A 26,493-nucleotide genomic window follows, 5' to 3' on the forward strand; every position below is an offset into this window, starting at 1 on the left:
TGCTCTTCCCATAGTATCTCAGAATAGGTCATTGATAGGAATGCCATACATTCCGAGTCTCATTGTTTTGTCTCAATTACATATATGGAAATGCATCATTAGTTGCATATTTCCTGCACAGGTTATTTACCAAAGCAATCAAATCATACCAAAATAGTTACTATTTCATACAGCATAATTCCTTTCATCGGGAGAACCTTAACTTGTAATTAGTGCATGGTAAAATGATCCATAAACCAAATAATAAAGACACCACGTGTTGGATATAAACTACAGATAAGAACATGCTACCTATGAGGGTTTAAAAAACGAAACTATCAAATTCTACTAATCCAGACCTGTGTAGCACACTCTGCCGTATACGCAAAATTATTCATCATTCAGCATGGAACTAATAAATCCATCACACATTGACATTGACAATGGTATTCCACCACCTCTTTGGGATAAATAAATGTTCATTCAACTAATAATGATAGCCCCGTTGGGGCAGCTGTGCACTTTACAAAACACACAAATAATAATAATAAATGTCATCAGTGATGTCATCAGTTATGTCATTTGAGATGTCATGAGTGATGTCATAAATATTGTCATAGAACATGTCATGAGTGATGTCATATATGAGGTCATAAGCAGTGCATGGCGGGGACACAAGTTATCGTTACTAAAAATAACTGGTGAATTTCTGTGTTTTTTGTAGTTCTAAATGTTAATGTTCATACTGACAAATTCACCTGACTATAATGTTGCTTTAACCTTTGTTTTCTTTAGTGAAGAAATATATTGATGTTTTGTGCGCGTGTATATATATATATATATATATATATATATATATATATATATATATATATATATGTATATATATATATATATATATAGCTTCAATCTTCCAAAGAAGAGAAGCACTCACGAGGGAGAAGAATAACCAGTCTCTATTTTCGAGCTACTAGAGCAACGAATGCCATTCGGCAAGCGCCTTTGTAAACCTAGACATGCACCCCTCCGAAGTGCTCAGCGTTTGTGGTGGATTTGGAGAGCAAATATATACAGGGCATACTGGAAAATGCAAAACTTGCACTCCTCCTCCTCCCATGTGGCATAACAAAACTTGAGGGGAACCCCCTGAAAAGTACATGGTGGCTCCCCACCCCCGGGCCACCAACTACCACTTTGGTTCCAGACGCAGTGTACTGTGCAGAGGGGGCCCCCTGGAGCTTGCCCCCCCACACACACAGCAGAGGCTAATGCTACACCACTACCTCCCTGATATGAAAGAATAGGCAGCGCTCATGATGTGTATCCAGCAGTGCAGAGTTGTTAATTGCCAAGAAAGGCTCACAACGCATTTCGGCCACATCAGAATTGCCTTGCTCGGAAACATGTACTTTATTTAGATATTTATTGATTTTTTTATATTTCATAAAACATTATGCACATTAAAACGATATAGGCTTAGTTCTAGGTGCTTTTCTTTCAATAACATATAGAATTTCTTCGTACATCCTTTACTCACATAAACTTCAATGGGGTGGCTGTGCTTGGAAGTATTTCGATGTCCCACTTGCTGTGCTTCAAGCACAGCAAACTTTTTCTGCAAAAAATGGAAAAAAACACCTCTCTGTTAGCCATCACCACTTAAAAAAAATATGTCACGTTCTACTTTTTTGACAAGGTAATTGGCTCGGGAAAAGAGTTTGAATATAGGTCGGTTATTTATTGATAGGGCACTAATGCCGTCAGAACAAAGAGTGGAAAACATTTTTTAATTCAGGTTCATAATGCTGTTAGTACAATTACTACTGCTATAATTATTATTTTTCATGCTTGTACAACTTTGACATTATCATTATTGTTGTTGCTGCTGCTGTTAGTTTTATTGTGATTGTTGTTTTTATTACTAGTTAAACTGTAATTTTGGTGATGCCGACATAGGTAGGAATTGTACAGCATATGTAATGGCACTCAACACCATCACATAAATAACAGCAAGCTAGCTATTGTGAAATACTGGAAAGTGGTAATACGCCCTGGCGTTCTAACAGAGGGGATGCTACTTTAGTAAACCAAAAAGTGTGCACTTATTATTTGAAAATGGGTAGGGAGCCTCAGGACAGGAGGTGGCAGAAGAAAGTGGAAAGGAGCATTGCCAGGGTGACAGGAAGGGCCACAATGAAGAATGGGGCAAGTGCTGGGGACGTCCCAGGGCACGAGCTCTAGTGGGGAGGTCGACTAGATTCACCACCTCATAATGTGGGTGTAAGATCTTCCAACTTGGAATCCTCCCTTTCCATTACTGCCTTGCTGGATCTTCCTGTAGAATTAGCTAGTGATGTTGCATTGTAACCAATCTTGCACTCATTGTTAAAATAACTAATGCCTACAGCTGGGATTAATGCATGTGCAGTTCAAATGGCAATTGATTGTGTCTGGAACCACTGGCATTTCCCTTCATGAGAAGTTTGATGTGGAATCACAGCACAGGCATTTGTGAAGATCAAGGTGCTTTGTTAGTCTCTCTTCAAGGACAAAGTTGTAGCAATTGTAGATATATCAGCAAAGTTCTTATCCATTTATATGAGGTTCTACTGAAAATCCTGGGAGTGTGTTCTCTGAGACTGGAACACTTGCAAACCATAATTGTGTTTGGTCCTTTGGTTACTATTTTCTTTAGTGTATATAGTAAGTATTTTATTTAATAAAATTATCAGCTACAACCATTTCATTCGAATGAAAATTGGTATTTCCAAATGTGCACCTCACCTTCCATTGGCCCACTTTCTCCTACCATTATGTCCCTGTCGTCTTCTACAAAACATAAAAAACTTCAGGTTGGATGTATCTAGAGTGTTTTCTCTTCTATTTTAAAATCGCATCTGTTTTCTGGCCTATATTTTGTCTTTTACCCAATTTATAAAAAAAATTCATTGGCCTTCCAACGTGACTGATTCTCTCTCCCAATGCAGTCCACATGCCATACTCTGTCTACCTCTGCCAATTTCTGTCCTTTACCCAGTCTAGATTTCTCATCATACTGTAATGTTGCTCTTTCTCACTCCACCTTCCTGCTCCTCACTCCCATCTCTTCCATTCTTGTTTTCTGCTTCACACCGCTTTGCCTCGCCACATTAATTCCTCTCTCATATGCTTATTTCATCAGTTCTAATGCAATCTGCACACCCCCATCTCTTTCCCTGTCACTTCTCCCTCAACATCGGTTGCTTTCTTCAACTACTCCATCTCTATGTCTCACTCTTCCTCAAATAAACCTCCTGCTTGGTATGTCAGACAATAGTCTCACAATAGTCTCACTTGTTTCTCGCTCCATATCTCCTCATCTGATTGAATCTCATCCACTATGTTACATGTTCAAGCCTATCTCATTTCCACAAGTCCCTGCAAACTCTTGCTTATCAAGTCTCTCTCCCTGTGAATTTTTTATTGCAGGTGCATACCAAAAGTTATTGCCCACATCTTAGGTATTTTCATGGACTGTGTCAAGCTTAACACAGCCCATAGATCAATAACTACTCTGCATGCGTCATTAAATGCCTGCATTTCTCTGGGCCTGTTTCCTATCCCCACATAAATGATAACTTCTCTCAACTCTACCTACTCTAGAGCTCTGTTTTTTTCCAAGAATATTGCTCTACAAATACACACTTCAAGCTGTATTCTGTGCAAATCACTCAATACAGGCTTTTAGGACTTATTCACCATTTACCACTGCTAACCAGTGCTAAAGTACTTGTGCTCTCTACTTTAAACACAGTGAAATTAACTTACAACCAATTGGTACATTTAATGTACTTGTCGGTACCAAGTAAAATGGTGGAACTTATAACCAGTGCATGTAAATTAAATGCTACTAGTGGACCTGCAGCACTGATTGCACCACCCACCTAAGTAGCCCTTTAAAACATGTTCCACGTCTGCCATTACAGCCTGTGTGTGCAGGTTTAAACTGCCATTTTTACCTAGCAAAATAAATGTTTTGCAAGCCTAAATATTCCTTTTTCATACATATGTCACTCCTAGGTATGCCCTAAACGGATCATAGGGCAAGGTGTTATTTATTTAAAAGGTTAGACATGTACTTTTAACTTTTACATGTCCTGGCAGTGAAAAACTGTTACATTCATTTTTCACTACTGAAAGGCATAACTCTCCCATAGGATAACATTGGGTTAACTTATATTTAATAAGTGGTAACTTTCAATTGAGAGTAGGTAGGGATGTCGAGTTTGGTGTCTAAAGACTTGTCATTTAAACCCTCTTTAATGGAAAATGTGGATTTTAAGTCACATTCTCAAATTACCTCTTTTAGAAAGTTGGCATTTCCTGGTCCCAACCATTTGGTGCATGAAGCCTGCATACTGGATCCCATGACAAGGTGGAACTGGCACGTGGTCTTTGTGTATGCTCCTAGACAGTGAGACAAAGGGAAGCTATGTGTTGGCAGGATGGGCCACTCCGAGTTGATGGGGGGGGGGAGGAGATGTCCTATCCCACTTGCAGATCACAAAGGCTCCGCCTGAGCACACTCACAAAGAGTTTGACACTAGTCTTTTATGACCCCAGACAAGCTGGGGCAAGGGCAGGGAGGAAAGAAAATTCCAAGCACCTCTGGGGGTAGTAACCTTCAGAACTTTTTCCTATTTCATAGTGAGCACCAGGTGTAAATATTGGACCCTCAGAACCAACCTTTCAGTACACCTCAAGACCTGTGGAAGACTCAGAAATACTGCTTTGGTGCTCTGCAAGGAAAACTGCTGCTCTGTTACCCTGTTGCCCTGCTTCCTGCAGTCCTGCTACCTGAGAGAAGGACTGGATTAGTATATTGAACACAGGATCACCAGAGTGACTCCAACGGCTAGTTGGCTGGCAACCTGATCAGATCCTCAGGAACAGAACAGGCTCCAACAACCTTGAACCCAGCACTTGGACTCTGCCAGCTGTGAGTACTGTCTCCCTCCAAGTAGTGCCACCCCAGGTCTGGACCCTTGGAAGTAGGGCTAAAGGTGCTCTACCAGCCCTTCTGTGGTCCCCAATGGAACCAATGCAAAGCGTCGTGGAGGCCTGCAAAGTTTTGCATCAGAGCTGCCAGCCTCATAGGACTCAACGTTGAGTGGCGCAAAGCCCCTAAAAGCCTTGCTGCATAGCTGCAGGCTCTACTGGAACTGACACAAAGTGATGCAAAGCCCTGCAAAGGTACCTACAAGGCTCACTGGACCTGGCACAGAGCGATGGAAACTCTGCAAAGCCTTGCCACACAGCTTCGTAAGAACCGACACTGGACTACGCGAAATCTTGCAAAGTGCTGCATAAATCATTTACACTTCGCTTCTAAGTTAAGAGTGGCTGTATGGGTGACTGAGTGGATGTGTTTGTAGACATAAGAATCAGTGAGTGGGTGTGTAAGTACTGGTGTCAATGGTTTTGAGAAAGGTAGTGTTGAAGTTGGAGTGGGTGTATGAAAGGTTAAATATGGGTGTGAGTGACTGTGTCAGAGATTCTGTGGATGGTGTCATCAGTGATGCCATTTGAGATGTCATCAGTGTGTCACTGACCAAATCATGAGTGATGTAATCTGTGAGGTCATAAGCAGTGCATTATGGGGGCGTAAGTTATAGTTAGCGCAGCTAACTATAATTGCTGAATTTCTCTGGTTTTGTACAAGTGAAACCTGAGCCGAAATAGAACGTCTCTGTAACCATTTTTTTCTGAGAAAATATACATATATATATATATATATATGATCAATGTCGTGTGAGCGAGCGAAACGCGTCAATGACAGGCACTAAGCTCGAGTTTTCCTGGATGTAATCTGGTTCTGCTGGAATAAAGCCTGCACTGCATACCGCAATCCTGTTGTGGCCTGTTTCTATTCGTAAGGAGACTGAAAAGAGATCCGTGCCAGAGAATTTTGGTCAGAACATTTGAGCAGGGCTGGAACTTTGTTCGTGATATAGATCCAGAGGAAGTATACATGTAGATAAACAGAGTGAAATATGCAGTTTATTACCATTGCTGAGCAGGTACAGGGGCCATGACTTATGATACATATACATTAATATCATAAGTCCAAGGTGTCATGAATAATTTGTAGACTAACATTGACACATACATTAAAATTGGAGTAGTAGCCCCTCCTTTTGTGTCCCAGATATTTTGTGCCTGATTGCGGTGTCTTGAGGACCGCCACCGACAGGCCATCAGTGGCGATCCGCCCAACATCTTGGGCAGTGGATCGACCACCAGGTTCTGATACCGGCAGCAACAGCGCAGCGACGGGAGGAAAGACCGCTGCCTTCTACAGGCTCAAGGAGCCCATCGGGGCTGCAGTTGGAGCTAATCCCTTTAATGGAGGAGGTGCATGTGGAGGCACCGCAGTAGGGATTAGGGTGTCAGTTTCCGCCACCCTTTTCATGGTGGTCTCATTGCCATGAAAATGCTGACAGAAATGGACTTTGAGGGCCCCTAGCAGGGTCCCCGTAAGCCTCCATGATGCGGCCTGGGGTTACATGTGGTGCCCCCAAACATACATGGATTGTGTACTAGGCACCACATGGTGCCTGGCACATGGTCCATGGATGTTTAAAACATCCCTTTTCCTACTGCGGCTTGTGCAACAGCTCTTTTCCGCAGCACAAGCCACAATAGAAAATGGGATGTTTCCGACTGCCCACATAGTAGACACAATCTACTCAGGTCAGTTGGACCTCTGACTACTTGTCTGGCGGTCCCACTCCCACTGCGATGGTGTTTGGACGTTCGTCCGACTGGCATTATAATAAGACCCTTAATGTCATATCTCCCTAACCATTGTGGCTAAGGACATATCTATATCACTGTATCACTATATTATAAATGTATTAGGTATACCTGCAGCAATTGAAGACATTTAAATATTTGCTCATAGCCTTTCTGTATCTATTTAGATGTTTCAGGTTTGTGAGATTTAATATTAGCGAGGTATCACCAAGCATCCTAGAGTCCAGCCAGTGAGTAATATGCTCAGGATGTAGTGCCTAGATTACACAGGTGCATGCTTAGTTGTTGGTTTTGTGAGATATACAGAGTGCAGTGGTGTTTATTGTCAAAATCATATGCATTTATTTATATAACCAATTTAGAATGTATTACCATCTTTTATGTAGACTCTCCATTTGGGACACTGTAAAATCACAGTAATGCAAAGTAAGTAAATTAAAAATATAATTATTTAACTGCTCACAGTCATATGGAGTATAGTATGTCCTCTGTGTATGTTTTCTGCCACCGGTATACATTTTTACAAATGGGTTGTTGTTCTGTCATGGAATTAGAAACCACCATTTTTTTGCTGATGGTGTTCTTCACTGTACAGTCAAAAAATGGGTAGATCGAGTGTGTGGTGCAGACGTTTGTTGAGTGCTGTGGCTATATGAAAGTGGTGGATATAATGTTGCCTTAAGATTTGAAGGGAGCCTGTAAGAGGTGAATTGTCTTATAAAGTTGAAGGATTACCAAATTAGATGGTGTTTATAGAGTTCTTACTGACACTAGTTTACATTCTTTAAAGCAGTCTAAATAACAGGTGGCAATATTTCCAGAACACTGTTTATCATCTATCCATGCAATATTCAGACAGCTTATTACATTACCCAAAGCAACATCAACATCATCAACAAAGCCACCAACAGTAGCAGCACACTTAAGCCAATTAATAACTGAATTAATCCCTGCTAGACAGACATATTCCTCATTCTTCAGAAAGTGAAAATCCATGAACCTCCTTTTCAGTGGAAAAACATGAAGATCCAACAGCACATCGATGCCATCAAGCCTGCTTCATCTGTTATACCCATCCCTTGTCATACAATTCCACAATGAACATTCTTCCAAGCCATATCGCTCACAGATTTCCCTGACATACTCAGCTTCCTCAGAGCCACTTCTAATAAAGATGAAGAATTACTCTCACCCAGCATCAAACACTCTCTCTGTGAAGGTCACTCACCCCTACTCACAATTGTCAATGTCTCCACACTAAAGGAATTTTTCCAGAAGCTTTCAAGACAGGCCAAATCCTCCCACTCCTAAATAAACTTACAGTAGACTCTGATGACATGGTCAACTACCGGCACATCACTCACTTACTAATCATCACCAAGATCATTGGAAAAGCAGTCTATGGGCCATATGTACAACCATTGGATTTAGCACCTTGCAATTTGCGACAAATTTCGAGTCGCAAATTGCGAGGCACTAAATCCAATGTACAACAGTGTCTCAGACACTGTTTGTGATTCCCAATGGGGTTGTAAATTGTGAGGCTCATGATTATTAATGAGCCACTCGCAATTTGGGAGCCCATTGGGAATGACTGGCCCTCCCAGGGATGATGGCCTGCTGGGCTCAGCAGACCACCATGTCTGGGACTGCTTTTCATTTAGCAGAGTTTTTTTTTTTTAAATGCAGCTCGTTATCCTTAAAAGAAAACAGGCTGCTTTTTTTAAAAAAATTAAATGTTTTTGTTTCATTTTTTAAGGGCAGGTAGTGGTCCCTGGGACCACTGTCTTCCCTTAAAAAATATTTTTATAGCTAGTCACAAAGGGGAAGGGGTCACCTGGGGACCTCTTCCCATTTGCGCCTGAATTACCAGGCTCTTGAAGAGGGTGGTAATTTGAGAGTGTTTTGCAGTCAAAAAACATTCATTCATGGCGAGGGACTCACTATTAAGAAGGGAACGCCCCTTCCTAATAGCAAGTCGCAAAACACTATTACAGTCGCAAAATAATATTTGTACATTTACCATGTAGGTTTTTGCATGTGCAACTGGGTCGTAAACCCGTTTGCGCATGCAAAAACTGTTCATATATCTATCCCTTCAACCCCAAAATCACAATAATGCTAAACATTTCCTTTGCAACTGTCAGTCTGGCTTCAGATGTTATCCTAACCACAGATAGTGATGACCCCCAGCATCCTGATATTGCTGGACCTCTCGGCTCCATTTATCACAGTTTACCATCCCACCTTCATGCGAACTCTGGAGTCTTGAAATCGATTCAAAGGCAATGTCCTTTACTAAATATCGTCTTACCTTTCGAGCCAACACAAGTTGGTTCCCATGGGCACGTCAAGTCCCTAATGATCCTATGGCCTGCAGAGTCTCACAGAATTCCATACCTCACCCCGTCACCTTCAAGCTCTACATGGAGCTGCTTGGTACTCTACTCGCAGATAACAGCATTAATATTAGTCAATACACCAATGCGACGGAACTCTACGTGAAAGTCTACTCTGTTTCAGACATCTGACTCCTCTGACACTGACTGTACATCACCAGACATGGATTGAAAATACACCTCTTTAAAGAACACTAAATCACAATGCATTAACGATCTACAAGCCAACTACCACTCCTATCACTTGTTGGCTTTTTGCATATTGTTGATGTTTTACAGCACTCCAATACCTTTTGGATCTGCCTGCACTATAGAGGATTGACGAGAAGAAGAAGAAGCAAGCATGAGAACATGAACAAACAGACACAAGCCAATCGAGACAATGCTTGCCCCCCTCCCCCCCCCCCGGCGTTTTTTCCCTGTCTTTTCCCATCCCCCATGTGTTTCACTCTGCACCATGTAAATATGCTTTTTTTTCAATAAGAAAATTACTGGAAAAAAAAAGAAATACCACACACAGACATCTCAGAAAGATGACATGATCAGCTGAGCTGCCTGGGTTAAAACCTATAACAAAGACTGAACTGAAACTTAAGGAGCAGGAAATTTACAGACTGTAATATTTACCTTAAGAAGACACAAAAGAGGCACATATTGCACAGTTTCAGAGCGATGATGCATATTGTATTTTCACTTTTGAGTCATAGTTTGTGCATTAACTTTTAATGCTGTTCTACCATATCCTAACATATCCCTGCTTCCTTCACATCAATATGTAAGATGCAGAAGAAAATGTTTCCTTTCAGGGGTTGTATGAACACCGATTTCATGGTTAAGCACATTCATCATTATTAAGGAGGCATAGAATTTCATGAATAACGGCATATATGCATTTTAAGCACTGTAGTGGTGCAGATATGAATTTTAAGCACTGCATAAGTAGAGATATGCATTTTAAGATCTTCATAAGTGCCAATACTAATTTTAAGCAGTGTATGAAATAATTTTCAAAAACGACATCGGGGTACGTGCCAGTCTTTTTGACATTTCTGATCAAAAATTCAGAAACACCCCTCTATGTTGTACAGATTGATTTTATATTGCGAATTGTTCCATAAAAATTGTAGAATGCTTGTGCCTGGGAAAGATGCCAGTGAACAAAGTGGCGGGCAAACAACCGGAAAATCAACCTGACACGGCTCGTGCAGCATCCCTCTGGTCCGCCCAGGCATGGCTGCGAAAATAGAAATTCAACTTAGCAGCGCGCGCAGCGGCCTTTAGAGGCCTGCAGCGTGAAAGACAGTTTTGAAAGCTGAAACCAAACTCCTGTAAGGATGCCCCCTGCATGCAGGCGGCTGTGGCAGAAACAGCGATGTTATCCTGCTGATTACCTATTGTTTCTAACCGGAGGGGATCATGTTTGGATGAGAGATCTTTTTGACGAGAATCTGAGTACTAGTGGAAGTGATACAGTGCAACCGGCATTGGGAACATCACCATGGTCGCAGGGTCTCAACTCCAAAGAGTGTGAGCAATAATTACTGATGACATTAATTAGAGTTGACATTAAGGCAGCGTGGAGAGTTATGAAGGGTGATAACGTGTCCCTCTGCTCTTCCCGACGGCAGAGGTGGTAGCCTGGAAGGAAAAACAGGTGCCCTTAAAGTTTTTTTTCTTGATTCCCAGCTGGCTCCGACAGGAGTTGAGGTTGATAGCAAATGAGATACAGTACTTCATTTGCAATTTAAACAAATTAATTAATAAATACATGCTAAAAAGTTGGTGCAATTACCTCACATTTTCCTTGAGAGTCAACAGCCATTGATGCCAAATGTCGGCATAGGCAGATACAAAGGCTGCCTATTGATTCCACAGCTTGCCTCTTTCTTCCACCAGTCTAAACTTCTTTATCTAACGCTTCCAGGATATTTTTCATACTTCCCTTCTCATTTTGTCACTCTTTTCCTTTGAGTTCTAAATCGACCAGGCAGCACAGCTCTCTGATTGCTGAAGGCTTCTCAGGGACCTTCTGAAAGCTGATCTAAAAATGCTTTGTGCTTATTGCTTACCATTGGCTTTGTGGTTTGTAGCCTACATTTGCTTGATTTCTATTTGCTGCCTTAAGTTGTTTTAGGCTATTCAGTGTGTTTTTGTCCCTCCTGTGGGACATTCTTCCATGAGTGCTCACTTTCTGTAAACAGGCCATTACATTTTTTTCATTTGCTGCACATTCAAAGACAGAGATAAAATGTCAGGCTCTGTCTTATGAGGGAGCATGGTGTTGACTTTTCTTTCTCTGACTTCAAAGTAAGAGGATTTATCTGACAACCTGGGGGTTCTAGCACACAACAAAAATTAAATGTCTGTAAATATACTGTGGAAATATTCCAGATTATATCAGAATTGTGAAAGCACAATTAACCACATCAGTGCTAAGGCATTATTAGTGGTCTCATATAATTTCCATTGAAATCAATGGAAAGTCCATGACGAGCTGAGCTCGTCATGAGCATGGAAGGGGTTAAAGCACTTTTTTGTAATTGTGAAGTGTGTTGAAAACAAATTTTGTAATTCAAACAATGCAAATTAATACACTAGGTGATTACATGTCCATGCATTGTTGAGTGCTAAACAGCTTTATCAGTAAAAATGCATGTCTGTTCAAATGTAACGGGCATTTAAAGTGAAAATGTGTTGTCTGTAATGGCAGGGCACTCCCAAACCATGCATACTCCACTCCATGCCACTTTAATCCCCTCTATGCCATTCTACACACCACCGCTCTATGACTGTCCATCACTCCACTCTATGTCACTCTATGCCTCTCCACTCCACGCCACTCTAGTCTACTCCACTCAATGCCACTCTCTGCCACTTCACTCCACTCTATGCCACCCCATTCTATGCCTTTGACAGGCTTGTCACCCACTTCTATTGGCTTCAAATAAGGAAGGCCTAAGACGTGTCCTGTAGGTCCTGTCCTACCTGACAGGCGAGTGGCAAGTCAGACGGGAAGTACAAGGCCCCCTGCAGCCTCTCTCTGTCATTAGTACCCCTCTTAAATGGGTTGGCATCAACATTGTGGGGCCGCTGGATCTCAAGACAGCCATGTGCAACAGATTTGTTCTGGTCCTGGTGGACCATGCTACCCGGTACCTGGACGCTATCCCTCTGAAGACAGTGGCAGGGTCGTCGTGGCCAGAGCACTGATGGAGATATTTCCCCGTGTGGGTTTCCCCAAGGAGGTGGTGTCTGACCAGGGTACTAACTTCATGTCCAACTACATGAAGGTCATATGGAAGAAGTTTGGGTGACCTATAAGTTCACCACTCCTTACCACTCCCAAACCAATGGGTTTGTTGAAAGGTTCAACAGTACCCTTAAAGGCATTAATATGGGTCTACCCGAACCCATTAGGTGTAAGTGGGACGTCCTTCTGCTATGTCTTTTATTCACCTACAGGGAGGTGCCACAGAAGGGGGTTGGCTCCAGCCCATCGAACTTTTAGATGGGCTCCCTGTGAGAGAACCTCTCAGGTTGGTTAAGAAAGGCCGACAGCACGCTCCCAAAAAGTCCCCCCAGGATGTATTTAGCTACATGCTGGTATTCTGCAACCAAACAGCCCACTTCCAGAAGCTCCCATAGGAAAAACGAAAAGCTAGCCAAGAGAGCATGAAAAATGCTACTACCAGAATGCCACTCTGGTTGAGTTTCAGCCAAGTAAAACAGTGTGGTTAATAGAGCTAGTGGAGCCCCAGACCCTATAAGACCATTGGCCTGGGCCTTATGAGGTGAAGGAATGCAAGAGTGATGTCACCTACTTGATGGACCTCAAGACTCCTGGATCCCTTTGAAGATCCTGCATGTGCACAGCATCAAGCCCAACCTTGATAGGTCTGAGATTACCTTGTTCCTGGTTACAGATGATGGGGTGAAAGAGGAGAGTGAACCTCTCCCCGACCTCTATCTTCCAAGGAACAGGATGGGTCAGTGAAGGGTGTCAGCCTCTCCCCCAAACTGACTCTAGAACAACAAAGAGACTGCCGCAAACTGCTGGGGCAGTTTGCCTCTTTGTTCTCCCTTACCCTAGGACTCACTAGAAAGTGTACCCATGATATTGATACTGGAGACAGCACAGCTGTGAAGACCAACATTTACAGGTTGTCTGATAAGGTGAGCCAGCATTAAGGAGGAGGTCTCCAAGATACTGGTGTTAGTGGTTAGTGAGCCCTCAAACCCCTTAGTCCGGCTCAGTTGTGTTGGTTCCTAAGGCTGCCCCTCCAGGTATCACACCTGACCTTAGGTTCTGTGTGGCCTACCGTGGGCTGAATGCAGTCACCAGGACTAACACACACCCTATCCCCAGAGCTGATGAGCTCATCAATCGGCTTGGAGCTGCCAAATTCCTCAGCACATTTGACTTAACATCTGAGTACTGGCAGATTGCCTTGATTGAGGGGGCTAAAGAGAGGTCAACACCAGAAGGGCATTTCCGAGTCATGCCTTTTGCTTTAAAGAATGCCCCTGCTACCTTCCAGGGAAGGGTCAATCAGGTCCTGGATGGATTGGAGAACTACAGTGCCACCAACCTAGATGTTATTGCAGTCTTCAGTGCTAGTTGAGAGGACCATTTGAACCACCTCCAGGAAGTGCTACGGGCTCTGCAGAGCGCAGCCCTGTCTATCAAGTCCAGTAATTGCCAGTTAGAGCAGGGTTCCATTGCCTACTTGGGACACTAAGTAGGGGTGCCCAGGTGCAGTCATTTCAGCCTACAATTGACACCATTCTGGCTAGGGAACCCCCAAGATCCAGACAGAAGCGAGAGACTTTTTAGATCTTACTGGATGGGAGACTCATCAAGAGATATGGAACCATTGTTGCCCCCTTGGCAGAGCTGACTTCCAAGAAGCAGCCATGTTGGGTGATCTCGGTCCTCCCAGTACCGAAAACAAGCATCCTGGAACCAGCTTCGGGGTAACACCCATCATCAGCCAGGGTAGCTTGAATCCAGTGGCACAGTGAGCAAGGGATGTTGCAATTTTTTTCTTGTTTTACTCATAAAAATATTTTTTTATTTTTCTAAGCTGGGTTACTGTTATTTAAGTGCTGCACAAATAATGTATACACTGCCTCCTAGGTTAATCCTGAGTTCTCAGTGCCAAGCTACCAGAAGGCGAACACAAGATAACTACTTACGTTGTGTATCTGATTCACCCTGACTAGGATTGTGGTCCATCCTAGTACAGGGTGCAGAGCTCTCCCAACCAGAGACCCAATTTCTAACACTCTTCTTCAACCATCTGGTAAATATCTGTTAAAGGATGCATATGTCTGCTCAGAAAACAGAAGTGACAGCAAGCTTAGATAGATAGATTTCTTGTGAAATGAGGAAAAACAGACATGAGAAATTGTAAATGTTGACCAGCCGCAAGAGAATGTAGTCCACCAATATCTCAGTATTCCACACAAGAGTCATAATTTTCACAGAGCCTTTCCAAACAGAGGAACATAAATAACAATAAGCAATATGGCTCAACACAGCAGGTGACTTTGATGAGCTGGGCTGTGTTACAGGGAAAGGTCAGTAATGTGCCATATATCACAATACAGCACTTTTCTGCCTTTCCCCAGCGCTGGTGCACAATGTGCTGCTTAGTGCCAATGCAGGCACCCTTGCAACATGATGCAAGGGTGCCTGTGTTGCATGCAGGATTGTTGTTGTGCAGGAAGGTGCACATTCCTGCATAAAAACAATCCCCTGAGACATTTTCTTCTTTCTATGTGTGCTGCAGAAAGTAGCACACATTGAAAGAGGATGTAACAAGGAGAAATGAAGATATTTCTCCTCGTTATGCCTCCCCGGGGAAAGCCTATCTTTTGGTGCATTGCCAGGTCTGCCAGTGATGAAAATCAAAGAATGCATAAAAATCCATGGGAGTTATGTGTGAACCCCCATGGAATGCCTTCCCATGGCAGAGTAACACAACGCAGCGATTTGCGCTACATTGCGTTCGATAAATTACAATTTAGGGTTTGCGTCTTGCATGTACCATGTTGCGTTCATGCAAATGCGACACAAACCCTTGAATAAAAGGGCCCTGAGTGCATATTTACAAACCAAGTTAACACAGTGAATGACATATCTAAAGCAACACTAGGTTCAGTAAGAGGAAAGAGCAAGGAAGCTGCCAAGAGAGCAAATGGAATGTCACTAGTACAACAGGCAGCTGTCTACATTAGTAACTGACAGCATTTCATACTCAATTTCAATATTTTCCATACATGGTAGTGACCGCGTTGATGCCACATCTGTTGTGACAGCATTCTGTGACTGAGAGAATAATGCACTCTGCTTTATGCTACGTTGGCTTTAACAGCCTCACCACAAAGACTTACAATAGTGAATATGGCAGAGTAGCCTCAGGAGGACTGACGTAACAACGAGGAATGTTGGATGTCACACTGCTAGACCGGTGGGTCTGCACACCACCCACAGGAATATTTCCTAATGGAGTTAGGGCCAGGCCAAAAGCCCAGTGATTTCCTCCCGTATTTTCCTTATCAGGCCAATAGGGTTACTAGTACAGTGTCATTGATTTATTTGCCCCCTCTCCCCAATAAAAAACATAGGCAATCCTGAAGAGGGAAAGAGCATGCTCTTGATGTCCCCAAAGCAACCCTATAGCCAAACATGGTAAATTCGAAGGAGGGATGCTCTGCTACTTTAGTTCTTGAGGAAAGGATAGGCCTCAGTTGATGGTGGTGCTTGACAGGTTTTATTGAAACTGTTGCAAAGAGAGTATTTATCCTATCCACCATTGATCCTCTCCTACCAAATATGGGAAACCACCCTGATGAAACAGGGAGTGAGTGAGTGCTCTCTAAGCGAACTAAGTGATATATTGAATAATTCTATCAGAGGAATTGGCTACCCGTACCTCTTAGTCACCATTTGTTATGGATAGCATCCAGAAGCCTTTTGATAGGGCTCTGCCAATTACCTTTGAAGATCTTTGCAAAGGAATGGGTTGCCACATATTTTTCTCTACGTAAGTTTTGGTCCCTCCCAGAGTAATGCTACTGTTCTAGATGTTTCATGAAAGGTGACCAGCCTTTTTAATCCTGCAGAGTGGCAGCTGCCACTGCTACACGCTTCAGTTGGGAGCACACTGGCGAATCTGCCTTTCATTTCAGCCTCCATGTCTAAGGTATGTTAGGAAAACCCTACAGGCTGGAGAGATCTAAAGCACAGCTTTCCAAACTCTTCATGTTGGGGACAAACTTTTTGGAGATGCATCATTTTGGGACACAGTAAGGCAGTGTAGCGAGCCCAAAACACCTAAGGGGAGTTCGGAGGGTTTTCTCTCTCTCTCTCTCTCTCTCTCTCTCTCTCTCTCTCTCTCTCTCTCTCTCTCTCTCCCTCCCTCTGCCTGTCTCCCTCCCTCTGCCTGTCTCCCACCTCTGACTGTCTCCCTCCCTCTGCCTGTCTCCCTCCATCTGCCTGTCTCCCTCCCTCTGCCTGTCTCTCTCCCTCTGCCTGTTTCTCTCCCTCTCTCCCTCCCTCTGCCTGTCTCCCTCCCTCTATCTGCCTGTCTCCCTCCGCCTTTCTCCCTCCCTCTGCCTGTCTTCCTCCCTCTGCCTGTCTCCATCCCTCTACCTGTCTCCCTCCCTCTGCCTGTCTATCTCCCTCCCTCTGCCTGTCTTTCTCTCGCTCTCTCCCTCTGCCGGTCTCTCTCCCTCCCTCTGCCTGTCTCGCTCCCCCTCTCTCTCTCCCTCTCACTGTCTCTCTCCCTCTCACTGTCTCTCTCCCTCTGCCTGTCTCTCTCCCTCTGGTTGTCTCCATCCTCCCTCTGCCGGTCTCTCTCCCACTCTCCCTCCCTGTGCCTGTCTCCCTCCCTCCCTCCCTCCCTCTGCCTGTCTCTCTCCCTCCCTATGCCTGTCTCTCTCTCTCTCCCTCTGCCTGTCTCCCTCTCTCCCTTTGCCTGTCTCTCTCCCTCCACCTGTCTCCCTCCCTCTGCCTCTCTCCCTCTCTCTCTCTCTCTCTCTCTCTCCCTCTGCAGGTCTCTCTCCCTCTCTCTGCCTGTCTCTCTCTCCCTTCTCCCTCTGCCGGTCTCTCCCCCTCCATCTGCCTGTCTCCCTCCCTCCCTCTATAAGTAACAACATGAAAGGGAGGTTCCCAATAATTCGGCGGACCTATCTCCGTGTGGAGCGTGATCTGTGTGGCCGACCTTTCGAGACTCGCGCTATTGCATATCAAGAAGGCCCTTTAAATATGCCTGCATGTTGCTGTGCAAGATAAAGTAATTGAATCGGCCACCTCCATGTTGCACCTAATTCCGGACTTCTAAGAAGCTATAGGACTTCTTTAATATACGTACACAATATTTCGGAATTCGAGCAACCGAGACCGGAACCGTTGGGCCTCTCCCGCCTTCTTGTATTGCTGTTCATCTATTCACTCAGAGACCGACCTTCCTTTGTTCGTATATCATTTCCTCTATTGTGCCCATCGTTCTCTGGTTAGACTCTGCCGAGTCCTTCTTTACTGATATGCTGTACTAGGATGCTGTTTGCCCAGAAAGTTCTGAAATTGGGATATCTCTATTCACCTTGAAAATTTTGAAGGACCTGGATGGCCGTAATAAATTAATTGACTGGCGCCCTGATGAAGGAGTTCCCCACTGTGGCATTTTCCGAAACGCGCGTCGGTGCTTTTTTCTGTCTGACTGATGAGAGTGTGTGAGGTTTTTGCTTAGTTGTTTGTATTTAGATGCATGTTTTGCTGCATGAGTATGATTGTGATTTATTGCGTGGATGAATGTGTTTGCAGAAATGTTTTTATTGTTCCTTTGAGTTCTGGGCCAACGCTATATGAATTATACATGTTGCTTGATTCACTGAAATAATGAATTTTTTACAAATATAAATGATAATAAAATGATTTAAATACAATCAGCTGTTCTGTGGGCAATTGTTAACACTGGAACCTATTGGTCCGCCGAATTATTGGGAACCTCCCTTTCATGTTGTTACTTATATTTACTTCACTGGTGGGTTGTTCCCCTCCCGTATTCTTTTCCTTAGGTTTAGGTTCAGGGTCCCTCTCCTGTTTTTGTATACATCCCTCCCTCCCTCTGCCTGTCTCTCCCCTCTCTCCCTCCCTCTGCCTATCTCTCTCTCTCCCTCTGCCTGTCTCCCTCTCTCCCTCTGCCTGTCTCCCTCTCTCCCTCCCTCTCTCTCTATCTCCCTCTGCCAGTCTCTCTCCCTCCCTCTGCCTGTCTCCCGCCCTCTCTCTCTCCCTCTACCCGTCTCTCTCCCTCTGGCTGTCTCTCTCTCTCCCTCCTCCCTCTGCTGGTCTCTCTCCCTTTCTCCCTCCCTCTGCCCGTCTCCATCCCTCCCTTCCCCTGCCTGTCTCTCTCTCTCTCTGCCTGTCTCCCTCTCTCCCTCTGCCTGTCTCTCTCCCTCCCTCTGCCTGTCTCTCTCCCTCTGCCTGTCTCTCCCTCTACCTGTCTCTCTCCCTCTGCCTGTCTCTCTCCCTCTGCCTGTCTGTCTCCCTCCCTCTGCATGTGTCCCTCTATCCCTCCCTCTGCCTGTCTCTCTCCCTCTCTCCCTCCCTCTCTCCCTCCCTCTGCCTGTCTCCTCCCTCTGCCTGTCTCCCTCCCTCCCTCCCTCTGCCTATCTCTCTCCCTCCCTCTGCCTGTCTCTCTCCCTCTCTCCCTCCCTCTGCCTGTCTCCCTCCCTCTGCTTGTCTCCCTCCCTCTGCCTGTCTCCCAGTCTCCCTCCCTCTGCCTGTCTACCTCCCTCTGCCTGTCTCCCAGTCTCCCTCCCTCTGTTGCTTTGTTGTGCATCGCCGGCCCCCATAGAGCAGAGTGTTCCAGACTCCGAGACATTCTTTCAAAGGAATGCCTCTTAATTAGCAGTAAGTGCCCTTAATACCGGAGGTGTCATCCCGCGACACACCCACCACTTGCAGGTAACACAGAACTGTGTCAGGACACACAGTTTGGAAAGCTCTGATCTAAAGAACGAGGAATTTGCTGGGGTGAGGGAAGGGGTCGCCCCCATGTAAGGATTAAAAGAAACTTTCTGACTCTGATTTAAAAGTTTTATGGACTACCGTGAAGACTATTTTACTTGGGGTAGTAATTTCTTACAGATGGGTGTTTGGGTTAAATCTAGTTTTACAAGTGATTTGCTTACAAAAGGTAATGAACCCCTGTTGTAGTTGCAGGGCCCTAAGTTTGTAACGTTACTTCATATTTGCTGAAGCAACTGCCACACCACACAACAGGATGTTGGGCTTAAAATGTTCTTCAGTCATTGTAGGCATTCCACTCAGTGTAGCAGACTGTGAGCCAGCCTTTTTTCCTCGCGGTTCAAAAACCACCAATCAATCCACCTTTACTTAACATGACATTAGCACCATATATTGCAATCTTTACGCTACATCATAACCACACATTGAAATCAAGCATATCAACAGAGGTCAGCATCTTGCAACACTTTGGAAGGCACGCTAAAGGTGGAATTATGCAGACAAATCTGCATTAATATATATACGAGGATTACTGAAGGTGAGGACTGCAGGCTACGAGTCGGAGGACTTGCAACTTCATGGCAAGCTCCCATGTGTAAGTTTAAAAATGAATATGAGGAGTGGGAGTTGGACTGTGATCATGGAGCCACGTGGAGGTCCTAGCACACAGTGGGGGCAAATATAAATAATAACTGTGAATCATGGCTGAAGAGGATTGTGCACCTAGGGCTCAAGCAGCAATGAAAACATTTTTGTGATACAAGAGTCATTGAGACCCCAAGAGATGAAAATGGAGTTGAGGGTGTTTTAAACATAGGTGGGATACTGTGGAAGAATCTTCAGAAGTTGGAAAGACTACCTAAGCAAGATTTCACAAAATTGGAAAGTGCCCCTCATAAAAAGTTTTGGGAAGTGGGTAGGATACGAAGAGGCTTGGGGATAATGATTACACCAATTTATGAACATCCCCACCTTGATCTGCTCAAGGAATGGGCAGAAGGCGACGATTTCTCTCCTTATGGTGAAATATTAATAAAATATGCCGATATTTTCAAGGTGGAACTGCTTCGTCAAAAAAAAGAACTGAATGAAGTAATTGACAAAGATGTAAATAAAGAAAGAATCATTAAATGAATGAAATTAAGGAGAAACTTGGCAAATATGAAGAGGATAAAAAATAAAAAAGCTGTTTAATTCCAAAGAGATTGATTGGATTATGATAATGGACAGATTTGTACATTTGCCAAGAGATTTGACTCCATCAGATGACAGAGAAGTGGATATTTTAATAAAGCAAATCAAGATCTATCAGTCAGTGACTCAGGATCTGAAATAGAACCAGATGATCAAGGAAGTAGGGCATCTGGAATAACATTGCATACCTCAATGGAAGATGAATTTCATTGTTTAAGGTTGGGCCAAGGAACAAACCACAGACCAAGGAGAAGCTATGCAAAGGTAAAAGAAGGAGCAAACATAAGTTTATCAGAAAACTGAAAGTTAGGAAAGTGCATAAAGAGAGAGAGCATGTAGACACAGGTCTAACAGGACCTACAGATACTGGTAATGGAGCAAATGTACTTGTTTCAGATGTTTATTTTTTTGAAAGATTTAATTGAATTGGAAATGGAATATGATATGGATATACAAATTATATATGAGGTTTTGCCGACTGAATTATCAACACTGAATATATGTGATGAAGGAGGCATTAATTCTAGATCTAAATCTGGGTATGTTCTACAGACCCCAAGTGACACAACTGATACCTTTTCAGAGAAGGTGAGTCAAGAGTTTAAAACCATCCAGAGTGTGTGTATAAGGATGAAGCAGAATTATAGTAAACAATGTGCAGAATATACAGAAACTATGAGTAAGGTGAAATCTCGGATATTGTGATTAGAGGTTTAGATAAAGGTGGAAATGTTGTCCTGTGGCCTAATGGTATTTACTTCAAAGAGGCATAAGAGCAGTTTTATGATCCTCAATGCTACAAAAAGATTACTATGAAGGAATACAGTGAGGTAGAATAAGATTTTGATAAAGAATTGAATGATTGGAAAGACCAGGGTCTATTGAGTTGGGATGAATAGAGATTTCTCGAGCAGGGCCTTCCAAAATTATCCATGTTGTACTTAATCCCAAAACTGCATATGTGTGCCATTAACCCACCTAGTCACCCTATAATCATTACCCAAAGAAGATTATTTCAGAATGTTTCAAGATATATAGATTATTTTCTTAAATCCATTAGCAGCCTCTGTACTGTCTTATATGACGGACATTGCAGGCTATTTTTGTAGAATTTTTTTACTATAAAATATGGAAATGATGTGCTGCTAATGGCACTTGATGCTACATGACTGTACACAAGATTCAGACATATCGATGGCTTGAGAGCAATACAATATTTTCTGGGAGATACACCTACTAAGCTATGTGAGCACAATAAAATGCTCTTAAAAATGGTAGAATGGTGTTTGACAAGAAATATCTTTGTATTTAATGGAGAAATTTATCAGCAGGAGAGGGAAACATCAATGGGCGCCTGAATTGGTCCCAGCAATGTGAATTTGCCTATGATCATAGCTTCCACCCGGCACCACTCATTCGGAGTATACCTGATGGGAAATTCTGCAGTGCTAGAAGAGCCTGTAGTTTAGATGAGGAATATAGTGAAGTAGAAAGGAAAATTACAACTAGGTTCAGGGCAAGAGAGTACAGTGAAAATATATTTACTGCAGCCTCCAAACGAGTAACACAGTACACAAGAGAAGCAGCATTATGTACCGCTAAAAAAAGAAGAAAGAAAGGGAAAAGGGACTCAGATTTCTCACAGCATATAATTGTGAACAATTTAGAGTAAGGGCTGCCCCTTACAAGAATTGGCATCTCATTAGGAGTGACACATGTAATAGGGCATGATATTCCTAGGAGAGCCCCTGTCTGTTATAGACATGCTCAGTCAATGTGAGATCACTTAAGGAAAAGGGACAAATGAAGTGGTGAGAAAAAGTTGACCCGGATTTCCCTGAGGTAGGGGTTTAATATATGCAATAAATGTAAAGCACGTCACCATTGAGTGAACATCATCATGGTCAGAACATCATTCAACATAAATATCAAGATTAAGGTAATTTGACTTGCAGAAGCACATTTGTGGTATATAAATTAGTATACCCCTGCCCAAAGACATACATCAGTAGTACAACATTTTCCCATTGTGTGCCGGCGCTGAGGAAAAGGACTGGAATGCACCATATCACAGCGATACAGCACATTCCTGCCCTTTTGTTTTGATGTAGGGCAGCACAACAAGATTCCCTGCAGCGCTGCCCTACGTCAAACCCTCATAAATGAAGCCCTTTGTAGTTAGATATGAACAAAGATATGAACAATAATGCCAGAATTGCTTCTGGTACGACAGTAGTTAATATAATTATCCCTGATCAATAGAGCTGCTTCATGATCTTGTTAATCCAATATTTTTTTTACAGTCTGACATACTTCTCTACAAATACATATTTCTGTTGTAAAAGCATATGGACACTCCTAGCTGATTCAATTGGGTAATAATAATTGTACATAGAAATGCTCTACTTAAGGTGTTTTGGATTACAGAGATATAAATAAATGTTCATATTATTAATAGTAACACTCAGGAAAATTAATTGATAAGTACTGTTGAAATATGCCTCCTGTTCTGTACTTATCACTGTATGCTGGCATTGCATTTGATGTCCCTGATCCAGTTTACTTAAGTAGGAAAAAAGGGAAAGAATTCAAGCATAATGCCTACAGAGTCAACAATATAACAACTAGAACTTGTATACTGAATTCAATTGAACTTACTGAATTACCCAGTATCACGTAGCTCAGTTAAGCAGGAAAATTGGGGACAGAATTCAGGCCATGTGCATGGATGGTCAACAGAAGAAGCAATACACCACATTATAGACACAGGACCAGCATCTTTGGCAGCTAAAGTGTGAGTAACAAATCAAAATATGCTCTAATTCTCTCAGATAATAAAAAATCCTTAAAGAAGTATTTGAAGTGGGAAATTCTGAGTCTCATAAAAATACTTCTGCTTTCTGTAAAATACCTTTCAAAATTTAATTATTTGACATAATGCTTTAGTGCTTTATTTAGAGTTTGGCGAATGACATACTCCGTCAAAAGATGACAGATATCCTGCCCGCTGTATTACAAGTGTCTCAGGCTATAATGCATTTGTAACATGGAGAACGTGACATCCAACAGTATCTTGTCTGCCAAACTCTAAACAATGATTTAAGGGCATGGTCTATGATGTGACAGATCGTTCTCTTTCAGTGTGACGGAGGATAGTACCTCCACCAAGTCTCCCGCCATCGTGATAGACTACCATCCGCCAAATTTAGAGGTGACGGCCAGCCCAGCATGTCATGTTTGTACATTGCACAGATCCTCTATCTGAGTGGTCCCCTTCAATGTACAAATAAGTTTGGTGGACTGCCGCCATCAGTTTAGACAGCCGTTTACTAAAGCTTTTCAAAGTTTTTGTTTTTCAGAAACTCCTGAAGTGGGTGTTTATTTCTAAAAAACAAAAACACGAATGACCCTTGCAACCTGTGAGTTTTCTCCTAGGGTGTAGGTGTAATTAATGATTTTTTCTGTCCCTCGCGTCCAGGCTTTTCATGGTGTTGACGTACAGAAAAAAAAACACATTACATTGTCCACCGAAATAGGGCAGGCAGTGTAATGTCCTTCCTCCGACAGCCTTACTCTATCGGTCTGGAGGAGGAATGTTTCTATCGACGTTGCCAATGTGTGCTTCAAAGACGAAAAGTTAACCTCTTAAGTGCTTCGAACGTTCGGCGGCCGACGGCACCACTACCTCAGGAGTGCTGCCGTCGGCCATTGAACGTTCGAACCTCATAGCTGCAATGGAACGTCCAGCACTGGAGCTGGACGTTCTATAGCCGTTATGAGGTTAAGGACCACCTATCTCCAAAGAAGGTGGCAGATCTAGGCTTTGACTGACAGTATACTCTGTCATCTTTGTGATGGAATACTCTGCCCACCACACTCTAAATCAGGCTCCAAGGACTTTGCAGTGTATTACCTGAAGAAGCTGCTGATTTTATTATTTATGTACAAACTTCAACTCTAAGGATCTCGGTTTTTAGATTGGACATTGGCAGGCTTCTGCGAATATATTTTTGTTTCCCAAAGTTTTCAAGTCAATGTAAACGTTTTAAATTTAGAATGCATACAATTTATTTGTTTATCGTCTGATTTCTCCTTTTTATTAAATCCTACCCCGGATTATACTTAAGTACAACAGGGGGATAGAACATACTAAATTGAATTTCATGGCAGAAAGTAACAAATATCTACTTGTGCATGCCTTTAAAATTGGCTCATTGGTACCTGAGCGGGTTACTTAATGTACTTTTCATCTCTACTGGTTGAGTGTAAAAATTATGTTTTGGTTCTCCTCTGTTGAACCAATGTTCCTGAGGTCGCTCAATGCCACAAATCAATGAACGGCAAGTACAGACAGTAAACCGTGCTAGATCTACCAATCACCATCAGACAACACATTGCCTTTATTCCTCATAGCTCGTCCCTTTCTCGCTGGAAACTGAGTGCCAGCTGAGAAGTGATTCAGAGTCTATCAAAGAGATGGGAGCCATTATTTCACAAACCTTCAGGTAAGAGCAGTAGGGGAGAGGCAAAGCAAATGTTAGTACAGATAACAAACGCCAAATCTACAAAGTCACAGAAGGAAACAGAATGCACAGAATGTTCAGTTTTCATTTGTATCTTTTTATTCCATCTGAGTGCTCCTAGTTTGGGCAGATAATAAAACTGATTCAATGGGGAATAAATTGCCTAGAATCAAACAGTTTGTTCACGTGGAGAAGGCAAATCAGAAACCGAGCCCAGATTCTCAAAAGTGTCACAGAACGCAGAGCAGCAGCCAAAAATGCTGCAACTCCGTTGTGCTGCATGACAGGGGGAGAGCAGGACAGCACCATAATCACAGACATATGGCACTCTTCTCTCCTCTCCCCATCGCCGGTGCTGATTTCGGCTGCCTTGCGTTAGGCATACACCTTACCACCATAGTGCTAGGGTGTGTGCCTATGTCTACCAAAGGCTTTGTACAGGAAGGGTAACCAAAATACTATGGCTAGACAAGTGAACAACCTGGTCCTACTTTGTACGTTTGCTGTACAGTGCAGCACACATGCAAAGAAAGGAGAAATTAAAACATTTCTCCTTTGAACACCTGCTTTTCAGCGGCATTCAATTTTGAGCTAAACCTTATCTACTAATGTTAGTGGATAGTTTTTAGCATCAAAAAGCATGGGTGGTTGAATGGGAATGCCCAAGTACCACTGATGTAACGCCCCCTTGACAAAAAGTAATGCAAAGAAGCGTTTCGCTCTGCATTGTGTTACGATTGGGTGCTTTCCAGAGTAAAACAAGTTTTGAACTGGAAAATGAATCAGGGGAAAACCATTTTTTTACTGGTAGCGTCACTTTTGTAATGCTAACCAAGAGCAAACCGCTGAGAATCTCCCCCCAGGTCTGTTTCCAGATGTTAGCGCACCAGACTGTGTCTCCATGCTAAGCTGTGCCAGAAATGGAAACAAATCTACTCAGGTACCCGACCAAGAGTGACGTTTTCAGTTAGAGAAAAGGAATGATGAAGTGCAAGGGGGTTTAAAAAAGGGTTTGCTGACCAATGTAAGGTCAGGGTGAGGTTTTTATTTTTACCCAAACTAAGTCTTAATTATGTGACGTCGCATAGTAGCATAATATCAGGCACTTCGAATAACAACTGTGATTCCTAATGCCAGAAATTATTCCAGACTACTCTGCCGTAACAAAATATCACCCTGATTTACTGACCATAAGGTCAATAAATGAAGACAATCACAGGAGAAAGAGCATCTCTTCAAAAGAAGAACATATGTGCCAATGAAAAACAATCATAAATTCCAAATAAGAAGGACGTTGGCTACTCCATCAATTTTACACACAAACATGTATGTGTAGACCCACAGGGGAAGATTTACAAGCCCTTTGCGACACTTTTACCCCCCGTTGCGTCACTTTTACGACGTGGTGTAAACACTGTGCAACTATGAGACATATTTACAACGTGGCGCATCTAGTGAGTTTTAAAATCATTTACTTTTGATGCTTATTCTCAATTTTCCACTTTGCATGCAAAATTCGGATGACCGAATGCTGGATAAACTAAACAAATTAAACTTGATGGACTAA

The 26,493-nt window shown here is 43.0% G+C and overlaps 1 protein-coding gene across 2 annotated transcripts in view; it reads right to left on the bottom strand.

The window, feature by feature from the left end:
* PTH1R (parathyroid hormone 1 receptor) overlaps window positions 1–26,493 on the bottom strand; it is a 631,389-nt gene that overhangs the window by 461,744 nt on the left and 143,152 nt on the right. Inside the window, exon 2 of one of the 2 annotated variants that reach the window (XM_086941073.1) lies at window positions 1,517–1,594. The exons of the other annotated variant lie outside the window; for it this stretch is intronic. Coding sequence (XP_086797199.1) covers window positions 1,517–1,594 — 78 coding nt within the window. The remainder of the gene's footprint in view (window positions 1–1,516; window positions 1,595–26,493) is intronic. 2 annotated transcript variants of the gene reach the window in all.

The sequence above is a fragment of the Lissotriton vulgaris genome, chromosome 10, assembly GCF_964263255.1.
Source record: "Lissotriton vulgaris chromosome 10, aLisVul1.2, whole genome shotgun sequence".
In the NCBI taxonomy this organism is placed as follows: domain Eukaryota; kingdom Metazoa; phylum Chordata; class Amphibia; order Caudata; family Salamandridae; genus Lissotriton; species Lissotriton vulgaris.